Source organism: Streptopelia decaocto, assembly GCF_964273445.1.
Source record: "Streptopelia decaocto genome assembly, chromosome: 4".
Lineage (NCBI taxonomy): Eukaryota > Metazoa > Chordata > Aves > Columbiformes > Columbidae > Streptopelia > Streptopelia decaocto.
Genome location: NC_138658.1, coordinates 20,196,082 through 20,214,332, shown reverse-complemented (window position 1 = coordinate 20,214,332; position 18,251 = coordinate 20,196,082). Strand labels below are relative to the sequence as shown.

The window sequence follows — 18,251 nt, the reverse complement described above, 5'->3', positions numbered from 1 at the left end:
AAATAACCAGGTCAGTTGTCCAAAATACGCTTAGTGTGCACAAGTCATCAACAATGCATCTTCCCCCTGCCCCATACAGTGTTTTTAAAATTTTCATTAATAGTCTTTACGAGAACCCTCTGAACACCTTAAATGATGCTTTCATTTCTGAATACTAGCCTAGAAATAAGTTGATAATGTTTCTAGCTGAAGGTGCCTACAGCTCTGAGCTGAACTAGAAAATCTACTGGATTTTCTGGAAGATCTTTGTTACTATTGATAAATATTTTTTTTTTTTTTCATTTCATTTAGTTTCACTGAAGTGTTTCTTGTATGTGGCTTCGAGTTTTGGTGGGTGAGTTTATTTTGTGGTGTGTGGATGTTTGGTGTGGTGTGGCTTGGGTTTGGTTGGTTTGGTTGTTTGTGGTGTTTTTTGTTGTTGTGTTTTTGTTGTTTGTGTTTTTTTTTTCTTTGTTGTGTGTGTGGTGTTTGTTTTTTTTTCCTTCTCCTAGAAATCCAGGTTTTGTTCTGTAGGAATCAGTGTTTTCCTTTGAAAGCATAACTCTGCATGTAATGTTAGTTGAGGAAATGCAATAGTTCTTTGCAGCTCGAAACTTAAATTTGTTTGTGTGACTATTAACGTACTACTAGATAGCATTACCTGGGAACTGCTTCGCAGCCTTGTAATAAAGACATTTATAACACCACAAACTTTAGTGCTTTTACTTCCAACAGACACACTAATTGTTTAGCTGTGTTTTCCCAATGAGTATAAAAACCTGAATTAGTTAAAATAGTCGATTATTTTGAACAAAGCCTCCATGCTTAAAGCAGAATGCTTTAAGAAGATGGGTGTTGTAATATAGTTTTTTGTGAATATTGAGTCCTCATGTGTTGAATCAGTGGTTTGAATATTTTTGTTAAGATTCCATGAAGGATATCTATTTTAAGGCACGTTTAAGGCTTGTTACCTACCATTTAACTTTAACAATCTTATGCTTGCTGTTTATATCCAGCACATGGTACTGTAGACCCCAGATTCTGTACTCTATCAAGGCACATAAAATCTATTGAAATAGTATTTAGATGTAAATAAATGTCATGGTGTCTCTTATCTCTTTCCCCGTATGGGCCACCAATAAATCTGTCAAAGTTTGTTGCAAGGCTACAATAAATTGTGGCAGATGCTCTCTGTTAATCCTCTCCTCACCCTCTCTGCATAGGAAAAGGTGGTAGAAGGATAAGGAAGAGAGTCTTGCAAGTTGGAAAAAAGTTTTGAAGTCTTTACTAATGCCACTAATAAATAGAGAAAATACACAAAACCAATCTTGAATATCTGGGCTAGCAGCGTTGCCCCTCCTGCGTGGTGTTGGCGTCACTCCAGCGGCTGCAGGGCAGACATCTGGAAGTCCTGGGCAGGACTCTGCAGCAAACTGGAACTGGATTGAGGGATGCAGGGCCTGAAACCAGGCCTCGGATCACAGGGACGACAGGCAGGGTCCTCTTCAGATGCCAGCCATGGTTGAAGAGAGCGAGTCCCTTGTGATCTACCTTTTTCATAGGATGTATGGGGTGGAATACTCAGTCACTTTTAGTCACCTGTTCTGTCTGCCCCTCCTTGCAAATACACCCCTCTTGCAGCGGAGTTGACAAAATTTATCAGAATTCTTGGTTGGTGTAGCAGTAAATCTAAACATGGGGCTCTTCTGCATTCCACTGGTCAGCATTATCAGCTTCAGAGCACAGTGTCCAAGAAAACATGCAGTTACTTAGAACTTAGCTGAAAGGAAAATTCACTAAAAGAGAACTGGTCTTGTTTTTAACAAAACCTGAACAATAAATAAAAATTTAGGGCCTGTTGATGCTGTAATCAACAGACAGTTTTGGGATAATTGCGTTTGATTAAGCTAACTTTATAATACCTCTCTTTGGTTTTCCCTTCTGCTTTGTGTGTAGAACATGACACTTAAATATTTGAGAATCTGGAAGACTGGTAGTAACTTCTGCAGGTGAACCTTCTCATTTTTCATGCTCTTGGCTTCACATGGTGATTGCATAGCTGGAGTTTGCAGCCGTGGGCTGGGATTGAATATTATGATTTTCTTTTTAAAAATACTTTGATTTTTTTTGTAAAATGTAAAAAGAGAAGGTTGTATTTGCAGAGAGAAGGTGAAGAGGTCTAACTACAGATAAGTTCGCTTTATCGTATGTATTGATAATTATTTAAAAAAGAATTTCTGATAAATAGGTCAGAAACTCCAGCGCTACTCTTTGATAGGTATCTTTGAAAATTTTATTTGCACTGTACTTCAGGTTGCTAAATTTAGTTTGAATTTAAATTTACTGTGTTCTGCCCACTCGCTGAAGTAGGTCACACATACTGATCTATTGATCTTGGTTTCGTAACTGTTAAAAATGTTCATCTTTCTGATGGCTCATTACTCCCATTTTCTTTTTGTGCATGTTACTCTGGACGATGATAGTCATGGTGTATCTGTGATTATGTGAGAACATAAGATCAATAGTTAGAGGATGTGGGGTTTATTAGACCAAGTGACACAGCTGAGAGGCGACAAGGACTTGATCATAAATGCCTTTCGTTGAGGTCTGAAATCAAAACTTCAGTATTCAAAGCTAAATAGGAGGTGATGGTAGTTGTTCAGAGTTCACTTAAATAAGGATCAGTTTTCCTGTCTTGGAAAAGAAAGGCACTTCCTAGGAGAGGAGGCAGAAGAAAAGCAGATAGGGTGTTCTTGGTGGAGGGAAGGGATGAGAAAGCAGTTGGCTCCTAAGGGGGAGTGACAGGCATTTTATAGCTGGTCGAACGTGAGGAGTTGGCTGTGGAGGGAGAGATCACACTGAGCCCATAATTTTTATTTTATGGCCCATTAGGTGTATTTGGTATCTAGCAGAGTTATGAATTTTAGCTGTTATGTCAGTTTAGTTGCCTGGAAAACTGCATCCTCTGTTCCATAGCTTGTATTTAGAAGTGCTGTGGAGGTTTCCCTTGAGGATGGCCTGAGAGATTAGAGATGAAGCAACTGTTCTGTGAGAAATGTCCTTCTACTGATACCTGGCTGGTTTTGCCCTGCATCAATTATCTGCATGAATGTACTTTTTAATAAATGTCTGTTCATGCTTAGTTTACTATTCTTATAAATATCCTAAAATAGGAATACATGAAATTCTGGTAAAGCAAGAAACATTTTTAACAGAGGATTGGGTGTTGGTTTTTTTTTTCAAAATCTAAATGCAAAATTTGCTTATTAAGAATGGAGTGAGATGGACTTAATATTTGTGAGATGCCACCCTTTCCTTTGATATTTAACTGATTAAAATGATCCTTGCTGCTTAGTGTTTGTATTCTAATTAACAAGCTTCTACAATTTGTCACATTAATACTTTAACAGATCTTATTTAGTGAGAGAGTTCCTGAAATGTAATCCCGCAGAGCAGATCGTGATCTGTGGATCGTGAAACCAGGTCTTGAATAAAGCCAGTTCTCCACAACAGTAATTCACACAACACATTACTTGCTGGAGGCCTACCAGTGGAATGGATTTTGATCTTTTTTCTCTGCATTTGAAATACATATTTTTAAATACCAAGTTTTTGCTGCAATTTGTGTTGTCATTTATGATTTTCATGTTTTAAATGTATTTGAATAACTGCACATGCAGTTTGTGTGTCACTTAAATCAGTGAGTGTTCTGTATGATCCCTGACAACATCTTTCACTTCCAGAAGCACATGCAAAATGATAATAAAAGCAGCTATAGTTGTTTACTTTATATACACTTACACCCTTCATTTACCTTTCAATGTAGCGGGTTTATCTTTTTTTTTTTTCTTTTTCTTTTTCTCACCTTTTGATACAAACAATACTGATCACTATATTGTAATGGCAGAGAGGAAGTCTAGCATGGATGACCAGTTGGGTAAAATATAAGGTCTAGGACAGGACTGTCAACCTCATTTTCACATCAGCCTCACAGTTGCCTTCAAAGGACTGGATGTAATTTTAGGACTGTATAAATGTAATTTTAGGACTCTGAAAATGAGTTTGACACCCTTGGAGGAGCTATGACTACTTAGCCAGTTCTTGCAGTGCATCAGCAGGGATATATGTTGAGGCTGGTACTGTCATTTTTGCATAAACACTGAGGCGAAGGTGATGCAATGACAAGAAAATTTGATACTAACTTACAGAATAGAAAAGATATGGGGGGTCAAGTATGAGTTATTTTAGAATGACTATAACAGTCTAAATAATGAGGAGATAAAGTGGCAGATAAAATTCAACATGGATAAATGTGAAGCGACGTGAAGAAAAATACTTAAAATTTCCCATAGAATCAATGGGATTTGCAGTAATTATTTTTTTCCCCTTCAGAGCGAGGTCTATAGAGAGTTACAGTTGCATGAAGAGATTAGATGGATAATTAGTTGTGGTGAAAAATTAAATTGAATGTTAGGAGTTGTTGGGACAAAGCAGAGAACTGTCTGTAAAGGTCCACCAGTTCTTAGCTCACAGGGTATAGAGGAACTGGGAAAGTTTCAGAGAAGGGCTGTTAGAGTCATCAGGACAGGGAATGAAGAAGAAAAAAACATCTTCAGCCTGGAAAAGAGATGATGAGTAGGGTAGTCTCTGATAAGAGTCTACAAAATCATGATTGGCTTGAAGAGGGAGGTAGGGATTAACAGTTCCTTATCTCTTCCAGTACAATAACTCAGAATGTTAGATGAAGCCAATAGGAACTGGGTTGCAAACAAAACAAAGTGGTTTTTCACAGAACAAGCAGTGGACATACTAGAGTTGCTTACCATAAGATGCTGTGGATGCTAAAAGTAGACATGTATTTGAAATATTTGAAAAAAATACTGGACACTTGAGAAAGAAGGGCATCATTGAGAGTCAGTGAATGGAGCACATCTCGGAGGAAAAAATCCTGTTGTGAAAACAGGGGCTGAGAGTGCTGCATGTGACTGCTCTGCTTTTCCTCTTTGGGCACTTATGGTGCTTGTTGGAGGCACAATAATGGGTCTTTGGTCTGATACAGCTGTTCTCTTGGAAATACTACATGTTGGGTTTGTGTGAGGTGTGCCTGGGCTCAGACATACCAGAATTCATGGGATTACTGTGATCTGTCTGGGGGCCAACCTGTGGTCAGGGAAGCTTTGACATGGAAAGCCAGAAGTGATGGGTTTTTCAGGGGTCTCTTCATAGCCACTAGCTATGTTATAGTTAACATAATGGTAGGGAGGTTTTTAACTTAGGATATGGACTTAGCTGTTAAGTGGTGATGTACTATGCTGGTTAAAATTCTGGTTTACTGCAATTCCAGTTTATTGTATTCTGAAACATGTTCTATCTTGAAAAAAAAAAAAAATCATAGTAGTCAGGTAGGTCATGAATTATTTTTTTTTGTACTTTTCCCCTCCTATAGGAAGCCTGAGGTTTGTAATAAAAGCTTGTGATATTGTGGCTTCGGGAACCAAGAGTTACTTAAAGTTATGCCAGATGTTATGAGACTTGGAATAAAATGATAAAAATTGGAAGAATTCTTACCAGTGGAAAGAAACATCCTTTATTATCTACCTTGAAAAATCCAAAGCTAATGCATTTTGCAAACACATAATAAGTAGTAGCAATGGTGTTTTTGTGTTCTGCCTTACTTACTTCTATGGTACTGCTGAAACTGATAAAAGCTGTAATTAAGCTGTCATACCTAATTTTAAAATACAGTTAACATTTAATTCTTATTTTAAGTTATTTTTGAAGTAAAAGGCAATATATTGGGAACTGAGCCAGAGATGAATAATGCAGTGTTTTTTTTTTTTTTTTAAATGACAGCCTGAAAGTTGTAGAACAAAGGGGAAGAATTTTTTTTAAAAGCTTATTATTCAGTGTATGTGTTGTGATACAGCTCTGGAGTTTTGCACCAAAATATAAATTTGAAAAACTTTTACAATTCAGATATTAATTATTTATAATTAACTTCTTAGGTAGGAAGGCTAATTCGAGATTGTTTCAAGCTGTATGTAGAAAGTGTTTAATTTTCATGTTTGAATTATGCTTGTGTATAATAAACTGAGTGAATATGGGGTGTGAATTACAAGAATGTGTTCTTGTACATTATTATTATTATTATTATTACTACTAATGTATTTTGAAACCAGAAAGAAAATTACTTTTGGTTAGGTATATCACATTTGTTAAAGGTAATAGACTATTAAAATATTTATCTGTTCTGCAGGATTTGTTCAGTGACGTAAGTCCACAACCGTTTTCAGAGTGAATGGAGATTAGTGGCATTATGTTGTCAGCATGAAGCTGGTATCTGGTAGCATTGCATGATGGATTAATCACAGTGGGTAAGGCATTTTTTGAAAGAGATGATTTGAGTATCTTTCAGTGAGCTGACGGTTTGTAAAGGTGGTTGCAATGAACTGCTGCTTTACAGCCTGTCTGGAATAATTGAAGCAGCTCATCAGGTGCCCAGGAAAGCATACTGTTACTTATCACGCAGCTTGGGTCATAGGCTTCACAATGCTTAATAGACACAGGGTGCGAATATTAATATGACACAAGAACAGATAATATTAAAGGAGATTTCAGATTGTTGAATGCAGCTTGCCAACATTTAAAAGGGTGTTTTTAATTCTGCAAATTATATGCTTGCATATGTCATGCAGTCATTTCTTAATATCTCAAAATTAGAACAGTGCATTTTGCTCTATTTGGTAATGGATATGTTACTGTAGAAATACATTGTACCTGCTTATGTTTTAAGAACGTTAGCTTTTCTGTTTGTCAATGAAATTATCCTGACAAATCCTGTTGCTGTTTTCTTGTTCGTATGTATATATAAAAAAGCTGTGCTTCACCTGTAGAGTAAAGAACCTTATCTGTGCTAACACTGAAATAGCAAACGTAGGTGGTAGTGCTGATAGCATAGTCAAAAGCATGACCTGAGCGCATACGTGTGTTACTGAGCTGATATCAATCTGACTTGTTCATTTGCCAGTTCCAGGAAAGTTGCTCAAAAACCTGGTCTTTCAGGTTTCCTCAGTCACCAGCTTTTTCTCCAAGGCTTCTGGTGAAGACATCAGATAAGCCTTCTAAATAAGTCCTGGATGCCTATGACTTTGCAGTTTGGGAGAGAGATGGTATGGGTTCAAAATAGGCTGGTAAACTTCACCTGCTGCTACCAATCCCTTCAGGCAAACTCTTGTATAGAAAATATTTTCCTGGATAGCAAGGAAGAAATGAAACCAATTCTTGTCATTCAAATCTTGAAATTCTGTTGTTGTTCTCTAGCCTGGTATTTTTTGTTACTTTTGTGTGGCTATAGTTTGGCTATTTTAGTTGTGTTTTGTGACCTTTCAATAAACTTTCTATCTTTAACTTCATTTTATTATAGGAACACTTAGAAATGCAGACAGCAAATAACTGATTTCAAAAGCATAAGTAGGTTGATGTACGTAGCATTCCTGCTCTGTAAAGCTTTTGATTTCATTATGTCAAGTTTGCAAATATAAGCTTTAAAAAAATCAACTGTGAGATTCACACACACATCAACTCACCTACGCTCACCCCCTGCCCCCAGTTGACTGTGGAAGATGTTTATAATGTCTTATTAGAAGAGTTTTTACTTTCTGTAATGTTTGGTTTTTTTTCCACAATGCTATAGCTTTACTTTTCTACTTACTGCTTTAACACAGAGGAATTGCTTTAAATGTCACTTGTCATTTTAACTGTCAGTTTAGTTCTTGACTTGATAGAGCTAACAGTAGATTACCCCCCTTCCAGCTACAAATCTCCTATTGTAAAACCCTTTCATAGTGAAACATTTCCTTCCTCCTCAATAGTAGATCAGGTCAGATCTATGAAAATACAAAAATAGCTCCAACATGCCACTCTGACATTTTAAAAAGTTTCTTAGTGCTTTCATTTTTTGAAAGTTTTTTTTGTGCCCAGTCCAAAGAAAAATAGCAGCCTGCAATCTGCACTAACATAGTTATAAATCCCTGTTACAAATTCAGTGTGGATAATCAGACGCACCTGAAAAAAATTAGCGATGTAACTTCAAATACTGTATGCTTCCCTCACTGCTGTAGAATGTGGTTGTTACACTTTTTAACTGCAAACATGCTGTATTTCAGTCTATCAGAAAACTTCTCTAGCTGTATGGTATCTTGCATTCAATGTGTACTTCAGTTTGGTTGTGAATCTGGGGCTAGGTGCTTGAATGGCAGTTGCCAGTTAAGTATTATTTAGCTTCCTTTACATTAAAAGGGGTTGTGTACAGCTACATAGGTATGACTACACAGCAGACACCCACTCATATGTTCTGGTTGTGACTATCTCTTATTTCAGTCTTAGGCATGGACTCCACAGAAACAGGGATGTCTTCACTACTGACTTGAAACTCATGGCTGTTAGATGGTAGTGGATTCAGTAGTAGAGCAGTAGGGATTTACAACTGCATACTGATAGGAAAACTTGGCCAGTCATTTGTCAAAGTAAATTAAAAGGGTTTCTGTGAATTCCGTGTTTGGGGCACTCTTTAGCATTACTTTAGCACTCTTACTAGGATATTAAAGTTAGATTTATCAATCATTTAATTTCATCTTCAATTCATTGTTTTAAAACAATTTCCTGATCTGTGGGGTGGGTTCTGCTGCCTGTAGACTTTGCCAGTATTTTAGGAAAGATGCAATCATTCAAAGCCTAGTTGCTGTTTGGCATTTTGATTGATCCAGTAAGGTTTTTTTATAACAATTATCCAAAACTGCCAATGGTAAGAAGGGAAAAATCAATATATTGGATTGTAACACATTACTGCAGATCTGATTTTGATTGTGTTTGCCATGCTAAAGACCATATTATTACAAACTACCCTTTTATTAAAATCAAACCTAGAAAACAAAAGTAACAACTAGCCCACATAACCTCATATTATGCACTTAAAGCAAGAGAGAAATTTTGGATCTCTGAAAAACAAAGCTGATTTCTATCAGATATGTATAATGGTTCCCTTGATTACAATTCTGTAATATTATTTGTAAATAAATTTCTTGTTAGCTTTTTTGTGTTACGGATAGACCAAAGCTCATCCAAATGATGAGAAGTCTGCACCAATAGTAATTCTGAAGGTCTTTTTCTTCAGTTTTGTTTCAGGATGTGGGAGATGTTTTGCAACAGCATGTGCTTGCTTTTCTAGCAGCTTTATGCTCTTTCAGCTTTTGTTTTTCTTGTTTCCCTTTTTGTTCTCTCACAGATACAGAAAAAGTAACTGCATATCTTCTGATCTCTGTGCTTGATTGTGTATCTTGGAAAAGCATTCAAATTCATTTGAAATTGCGGAATTGTTTCATTCCTGCTTCCACTGGTGTAGGGAGTGGAGTAGCTTGTCTCTAAAGAGGCTCTTAGAACTGCAGTATCTCCTGTCTGATGATGCAGAAAGCTGGAAGCACTCTGAACCTTCCTTTCTTTTGTTTGTTGTTATCGTTGTATGCAACTGATTGTGAGACAAACATCACTCATACAAATTCTTGTTAATTCTTTGGAAGTTATTTTTTGGTAACCACTTGACAATTTGTTTGTATTATGTGTATGCCTTTCATCAAGCCTTTAAGTTCTGACACCTGTAGCAAACTACATGCAAGCTGTGATTCTTCATTCCTGGCCTTTCCCAATACCTGACTTGTCTGAAAGTCATGCAACGTGGAGTTGTTTCTCACAGGCTTCCACTTACTGGAGATACATATTTTGGGGAAAATTTTAAGTCTAAGGAGTTATCAGGTTTGCATGTTTCATCTGTGGGGAATGAATATCAGCGGAGGAAGCATTTTCTGTAGGGGTGAAAAGGGGAAAAGCTGTGAAGAGCTCTCTGAATATTTTTTTGGACCGTCTGGATAGGAATCGTTCAGGCACTCACAGCTGAGTATGAAATTGTGCCAGACCTTTAACTTCTGAAATAAACCCTTCTTTTGGTCATATATTGTTTTTTTTTAAAGACTGCCAGCTTTTGAAAGAATCAAACTGCCTTATCTGCTTTTCAAGTAAGGGTTATCTGGGACACTATATCAGTGTTGATAACTTGCTTCAAGATCTAAAATGAAAGTAGTCATCAGCATTACTGTAGTAGAGAGCCCATCCTAATTAGTCTGGTGTTAGATTTTTGAACTACTATAGCCTGTATTTTACTTTCCCTGATAGAACCTCTAAGAATGCTTCACCCAGTAGTACCTGGATGTCGTGTCTGGGTTACCACATATGGTCAATTTGCTGGATTCTGTAAATAAAAAGGTCCCTGCACTTGTATATGTCTTAAAACTCTCTACTTCCCGCCCCCCCCCTTTTTTTTTTAAATACAATTCATGAGCTGTTTTTCAGTCCAGAGGACAGTATGTCCCTTTTAGACCAGCTCAGCCTGAATAACATTTCAAAGAAGTAGATGTACAAGTGGTTTCTAGATCAGTCTGTTTGCTTTTTACTTAGTCTGTTAAACCTTCTCTCTTGACTTCTAATATATTTCAACATTGTGTGCTTTTCCCCTGATCTCCCATTTTATTTTGACCTTTTTGTCACCTTTGGATGTTGACAGAATGATAGAATTATTTAGGTTGCAAAAGACTCTTAAGATCATTGAGTCCAACTGAATCCAACACTGCCAAGTCTACCACTAAACCCAGTCCTTAAGTGCCAGTCACTGATTTGTGCTTTGATAACTTGGTTTGGAGTATTTGCTTAATAAGAGGTAAAAGGTGGGGTGAATAAATATAGGCTTTTTCAAGGAAATCCTTGTTAGACTTTCTGAAACGTTACCTGTTTGATATTTGTCAGTCTGACTATAAGTCTTGCAGTCTTACTGTATTAAATTTTCACTTTTTTGCTCATGAATGACAATGGCATTTCTAGGTAAGTAAAGGGTCTTTTTGTGAGAAAATGCCAGATCAAGCCACCCATTTAAAAATATATCGACACTCTTGGCAAAACAATTCAAGTCTGAATCTGACAGGCCAAATGACAGAATAATGGCGGAGAAAGAGTTAGATAAGAAAATGTGTGTATATGAGGCAGGTGTTATAACTGAACTTTTTAATGAAGTCATTCATTTAGTGTCTAATCTGTGAAACCTAAGTTCAGGCTTTTGGTAAAATTGGACTACAATACGAAAAAATTTTCATCTTTAGTATCACTTGGAATAAAGCAGTACCCGAGGAAGGAATGGTGAAATAAAAATTTACGTTAGTCCCTGCAGAATCTCACTGAAGTAGAAGAATGAGCTCTGTGATGTTCACGCTGCAGAACTGTAACGCAGAAGTGTATGGGTGCATGTTCTAAGGGTTATTTATTGCCAGATGTTAGGGATAAAAAATGGATAATGAAAGTTTTAAGGGAAAAAAGATTAGTTCTGAGGCAGTGATTAATAGCGTCACTCTTCTGAAAAATGAGTCACACTTACTAACCTAGAAGAAGAGTTTGCATTTTCTCTGCAGAGCACTCCAAAAAAATGATAGCGGTAATTTGTATCATATTGCATTCTGCAATAGATCCGTATCACCTAATGTCATTTGAATTGCATAGCCAGAGACAACATTCAAAATTTCAAGTGATGATAAAGAAATCCCTTTTGAATGAAAATTGAAGAGAAATGCATACTGTAAGATTGCATGTTATTTTGCTCACTTGAAATTATTGTAATCTTTGAATAGAATATGACTTTTGATTCAGCCTTATTAGTAAATATGGGAGTTAGAATGAGCTGGGCTTGCCTGATTTTCTTAGGAATGAGATGGCATCTAAACTTTTGGAAACCTACAATATGAAAAAACTAGCTACTGAGTTCCTGTTTTCCTGTGTGGTCTTTTCTAACAGCTTATTCCCATTATAGCTCATTGAGCTGAAGTAGGATAGCACAGGTGAGTAATTGAAGAAATGCGTGTATCCATCTGCTTAATGATTATTATGTTTTGTTGTCTTTATAGCTACACGTTGAGTTGTCTGTGAGTAGCCAAACAGAAGGACTTCACAGTCAGGTTCCATATTCTAATGCTTTGTCACCTTTATGTTCACAGAGTTCTGAAGCTTCTGAAGTGGTAATCCTGGAGCGCTGCTGGGTTGTGGAGTTCAGGAAAAAAACAGATGTTTCAATAGTTCTCAGTAAGTAAGATGCAGCTCAGTATGTTCAGTATGATTTTTTTTTTTTTTCTGTCAACAAAAATGACAACAACAATAACAACAAAACCTGCCAAGACATTGAAACCTAACTACAAATTTAGCTAAAATATATCCTGTTGTCAATTAGATGTATACATCTAAATACTGTTTGTCTCTGAATTTGTGCCCAGAAAGAAATTCCTAAAAGCTATTGTTTCACTTTTTCTAAAATCAAGTGAAAGTCATATGTCATCTTCTTCCTCTGACAATTAATAGAGGTTTGATGTTCAAGTTCATTAGATATTTTGTGTAATATGGGTTTTATGTTGATGTATAGCCAATTCATGTTATTCTTGAAGAATTAATAATTGCCAAACTCCCTATTAAATGAAGGGTTTCCTTCATTTAAAAAAAGTTATTTCCTAGAAATCCAAGAGGTTTTATTTGGAGAAAATTTTGACGTAGAGTTTTCTCTGCAGGAACAACTCAAATAGCCATTGTGTTAGGAATTTTTTTTTATTATGTGGATTTATTCTGATACCATTGAATGATTTTTGAAGTCCTTGGAGCAATTTGCCATTTTCTGTTAGCTTTAATGGTCTGAGAACAGTTTAGTAGGCTAGTAAAACTAGCTACAGGGGGAAAAAGCTTATGCTGCGTTTGTGGACTTGATAGCCAGCTTTGCTTTTAGTTAGAAGCTCCTACTTTTTTTTTTTAATCACTAAAAATCTCCTGTCCACTTCAAGGAAAACGTTGCATTAATCATGCTGACTCTTGTCCTCAGCTGCTAAAGTGATTCTTAGTGTTTGATTGCATTTGAGAAGGCAGTGATTTAAAATGTACTCATTGTGAGTTTTATCCTTTTTCTGGGTAATATTCTGGAGAGGAGCTCAAATCTTGCATCTTTAGCAGTGGAATTAAATCTTATGTCTTGTGTCTCATGTCAAGGCACTGTATAAGAAAGGACTTCTTGCCAGATTTGGAAGCTTTGCTAACTGTAACAGCTAAATGATCACCATTCACTCTTGAACTGAGAATTTTCTAGTCATGCCCTTAGAGATTCCAATTCATTGATTGGAATAATCAGCTTAATGAGATGATAGTGTTACAGTTTGGATATACAGTTGTGTCAGTTCCTTTCTGGTGATTTTTTTACAACGCTTGAACATTATGCTGCTGAACTGAACCAAGACTACAGTTGTAATTGCTGTCAGGATTCTTTCAATTACCTTTGAAGCCTGTAAACAAGACGGCCTCTGTGGCAGGGAGAGTGGCAAGTTTTAAGTCCAAAAGCTGGGGAAGTAAACAACGATGAGAGTAGTGAGTGAGCACTTCAGGCAGCCTGTGGAGAAAGAAACTCTGAATATCTGTTGAGGAAAAAATAAGCTTGCATAGTAAGGAACACAAATTGCTGTCTGAGTGACAGACTTTCTAAAACAAACTTAGAAGGTCAGTAGTGTGGTTAGAGGTAAGGGTGTCATTCTGACCAGACTCTAAAAACATATTAAAGTTGAAAAGAGGAAACAGTACAGAAAACTCAGTTATGCAAAGCCAACAAATGATGATGAATGCCTGGGGTGCGACCGAAGAAATACAACAGAAGATAAAGGAAGAGACAGACAGGTAGAGGAGAAATTCATTTCAAACTTGGCAATTTTCCTGTGCCAGAGAACAAGGACAAGAGCCTGGCTGATGATTTGTTGCATGGGAAAAGAAAAAGAAAGCAGACTATTATGAGGTATTAGAACAAAACTGAAGACAAATGAAGGTGATATACTGTATACTGAGTGAAGATAAAATACTACTACAGAAGTAGTTAAATAATAACACTGTAGGAGAGAACAAAACTGAGAAGATAAAAGGAGACAAAGGAAGAACTTGGAAACTAAGACGAGAGATCTTTGTCAGTGGGGGCTTTGGTCACGAAAAACTAGGTGCATCATCACAAGATTATATCTACTGGCCATTAGGAGCCCAGGAAAGCTCCAAAATTTGTATCTAGGGCTTTAAAGGATTTGGATGGAAGCAGGACAGGATGTACCTGCTCATATGTCAAATTCCTTTTGGGACAGATGGAGGAGAATTGTGCCAGAACATGGTAGAAGACCAAAAGAAAGGAGATAGAGTTGATCTGTGAAATTTAACTTGTGATTTGGCTGGGAAGGAACATTTGCTTCATCTGCAGGTTGCAAGATGAAGAAAATCAGCTGTTGGTTCAGCTTGGAACGATGAAGGGGGTTTTGGTTTGAGCTTTTGGCCTATTGCCTCCATCTTTCTCTGAGTGGTGAGCTGAATCCTAGGAGATGATTAAAAGTGAGAAATGGAGACTGACTGGGTTGTCTAAGAAGAGAACGTAATAAAGGGCAGTGGAGTAAACATGGAGGGAAAAATAAGGACACTTGCATGCCATATCTAGTGCTATTGTGGAGCTGATTGCCTCCCTGTGGAGTGGACATGGAGACATGAGTGGAGGACAGAAGAGGCTGAGGAGTGGCAGTGGATAGTCCTGTCAGTCCTTCAAGTGTAGTGCTCCCAAAGCAGCCTAGCTCAAAATGTTTCAGAAACCAGACCATGAAAAGAAGAAACAGAAGGAATTTTTTTTTAGGTGATATATCACTCTCTATGTGGCTGATTACTTCCCTGCCCTCATAATATGAAGTAGTTGCTATTAGCAGAACAAGTTGGACACTGGTGTGAGGTGGATCTAGTTGAATGCGTCAGTTCAAACAAGTGTGAAATTCCAGCAGGTCTGACAAGGAGAGCATGTCAACCCTTTTGTCCAACCAGATCTTAAACCTGGAAGCTGCTGCTGTGCACTGAAATATTCAAGCTATTAAATGTTAGCTGCCTTGCCATGGGATTCTTGTCAGGAATAACCGTCATGTTTGCACCCTCTAAACTTGCAGCTTGTATCAGGAATAGTGTGGCCAGCAGGGCAAGAGAAGTGATTGTGCCACTGTACTCAGCACTGGTGAGGCCCGTCTTGAATCCTGTGTTCAGTTTTGGGCCCCTCATCATAAGAAGGACATTGAGGTGCTGGGGAGAGTGCAGAGGAGGGTGGTGAAGCTGGTGAGGGGCCTGGATGGAGCACAAGTCTGATGAGGAGCAGCTGAGGGATCTGGGGCTGTTTAGCCTGGAGAAAAGGAGGCTGAGGGGAGTCCTTATCACTATCTATAACTACCTGAAAAGAGGTCGTAGCATGGAGGGTATTGGTCTCTTCTCCCAAGTAGCAAGTGATAGGACAAGAGGAAATGGCCTCAAGTTGTGCCAGGGGAGGTTTAGATTGGATATTAGGAAAAAATTCTTCACGGAAGAGGTTGTCAGGCATTGGAGTGATGGAGTCACCATCCCTGTAGGTGTTTAAAAGGCGTTTAGATGAGATTCTCAGGGACATGGTTTAGTGCTAGAGTTGATGATCCTGAGGGTCTCTTCCAACTGAAATTCTATAATATATGCAGACATTGTAGCTTCAGTGGATGCAGAAATATATAATCTTAGCTACATCTCTGGGGGACTTTGGATGCCCTGTTAAGGTTGGTCATTCTGCTGGGTTTACGTGCCCAGGTGCTGGTGGTGGTGCTGCATGGCAGCAGCTGGGGTGACCCGTGAGGGACACAGCCAGTTCCAGGTGGATCCAGCAGACTCCCCACAGGGCACGGCTGAGGCCCCCTGCACAGTGAGCTGATGCCTCCAGGGAAAACCTATTTCAGAAAGGGTAAAAGGTAGCTCAGCAGCGAGGAGTGAGGGAAAAGGTGTGAGAATGGGAGGGCAGGAGCTGCTCCAGGCACCCAGAGAGACCACAGGAGCGGTTGAGGAGGGAGAGTAAGGGAGCAGTGAGAACTAGGGAGGTGAGAAATCCAGCAGCCAGGTAGGTCTGGTGAAGAGGAATGGAGGGAACATAGGAAGAAGACGGAGCTTTTGATGCAAGGTCAGTCATCTCAAATGTATTGCAGGGTATCAGGTAAATAAAAGGCCTGCATAAACCCTTAAGATGATAAGCATTTCCTTTTGCCATTTGTGGCATGTAAGCCACTTGGAGTTTTTTGTTTCCATCAATATTGGTGGCTTGGAAAAGGCAGGTCAGTATCACTCCCTGTTTTAGAGACAGAATTACTGAGGCATACTCTAAGGTTACTTGTGCATACCTAGGCAGAGAATTGAGATCTCCGAGTCCTGCCTTTTTTAAGGTAAACTGATGGTCCAGCCAATGATGTGATGTATGTTCCACAAAAGCAGTCTGCTGCTTTTCGAAGGCTGCAGTTAGTACTTTCAGAGAATGCTGCAGCATTTCTGTTCAGTGATCCTGAGATGCCATTGTGGTGTTCAAATATTTGTGTGATCTGCCTCACTTCCAGCATAGGTGCGGCATTTATTTAATGAAAGGGGAGAAGCGATGTGGCACGTGTGAAAGCCTGCAGGTATTAAACAAAACAATGTAATATGCTGCCGTAGTCAACCTGGGCTATCATGCTGTATTAATTGCAAATACCTCAGGCTCTCTCTGAGCTTCTGTGGGGACTTAAATGGAGATTATAATGGCAACTTATGCAAGTTTGTGCCAGCATTGCAAGAGGGAAAAGAAAAAAAAAAAAAGAACACGGGAGATAAATTTTTTAATTAAATTCTTTATCTTTGATTGAAAATGTGACTTCCAAAGGAAGATTAACGTAGCATCATGAGTAACCATAGGATGATTTCATCACTACTAATTTGAACATGAAATGCGTCAGCATATAGAATTCAGTCAGCTTTGTGAATTAAAAGCCTCTGATGTCTGTATTAGAAATATCCTGCGGATATAATTTATGTATCAAAGCTTCCATTCTACTTTTGTTACAGCATATGGTAGTTAGCTGTGATGGTGCTTTACATTTTAGAGTGACAGTGGCTCATTGATATTCTCAACCATTTTCCACTGCTGAGGTAGCAACTAAGAATTACTTTTTGCTAGGGTGTGTGAAAAGAGAGAAGCAACCTTTAACCTTTTTGAACTCTCTTACTTTGCATATTGGCATAGGAGGGGAAAAAAGTTATTCTCTAGAAAAGGAGAGATTGTCATTCTGGACATTGACAGTGTGCTTCGTACATGTTTTTATTTAAATCCTGACAATAATTTATTTTTTCCCTGTTCAACGTGATCTGTGCTTATAACTGTCATTAATGAAAGTAAAACAAGCCATAGAGTATCAGTTTTCCCGTCACTTTTATATGTGTAATAAATCAAAACAATAAAGCTGCCTTAAGAAAAAGCTAAAATTAATAACAAATGAAAAAGCTTTTAAATCAAAGTGTATTCCCCCTGTGCTTGGAAATGTGTTTCTTTTATATTTTAAAAGCCTTTCCATTGAACTGCAGTCTTTTAAAAGACAAGGGTCAGCTCCAATAACTGCCTACACATTTTTTTTTTTTTGTGTCTCAACTTGTTATTTCTGGTTCCACAGAAATCCAGAGAGATTATGATTTAAGTTACAACCAAGTACACTTTAAAAAATAAGAAGGATATCATTAAGACATTTTTAACAAGAAACTTGTTTTTGTTTTTAAAACAACTGAAATATCAAAGTACTTGCAGAAAAAGAGGCCATTCCTATTGTGTAAGTTAAAAACATGAGAAATTTAAGTATTGTTACAAAATAATGGGGCCGAAAAATGTTAGTTGAGGATGATGGAGCTAACACCAAAATATACTTCTGACTTCAGACAGTTGGGTTAGAGTAGAAAAGGCTTTCTAGTGCCACTGGGGATATCTCAGTTTCTCTTTGTGCTTTGTCCTTATTGACAGCAGTCCTGTTTGAGCAGGGGGATTTAATCCTGTATTTGAGCTGCAGAAGTCCTATGGGACCATGACTTTCTACACTGCCTTCTGTGGGAGAAAGTCTTGTTGAGATCATGCTTCAGTAAGAGAGTTGTTGGTGAGCAGAGTTCTGATCAGAAAAGGCTCTACAAAGAGCCGTGTTTGCTTTCTGCTGTCTGCTTCCTTGGCTCTTGCCTCCATTTGAGTCTCTAATATGGAAATATGGAAAGGCAGCAAGGTGGGCAAAGCTGCTGGCAGGGCTCTAAGCACCTGCCAGTGAGGGATCTCCAGTTCAGAAAGTGCCTGAAAC

The 18,251-nt window shown here is 38.0% G+C and overlaps 1 protein-coding gene across 3 annotated transcripts in view; it reads left to right on the top strand.

The window, feature by feature from the left end:
* INPP4B (inositol polyphosphate-4-phosphatase type II B) overlaps nt 1–18,251 on the top strand; it is a 320,380-nt gene that overhangs the window by 97,685 nt on the left and 204,444 nt on the right. For all 3 annotated transcript variants that reach the window (XM_082050912.1, XM_082050914.1, XM_082050913.1), the window contains exon 4: nt 12,066–12,150. In XM_082050912.1, coding sequence (XP_081907038.1) covers nt 12,066–12,150 — 85 coding nt within the window. The remainder of the gene's footprint in view (nt 1–12,065; nt 12,151–18,251) is intronic.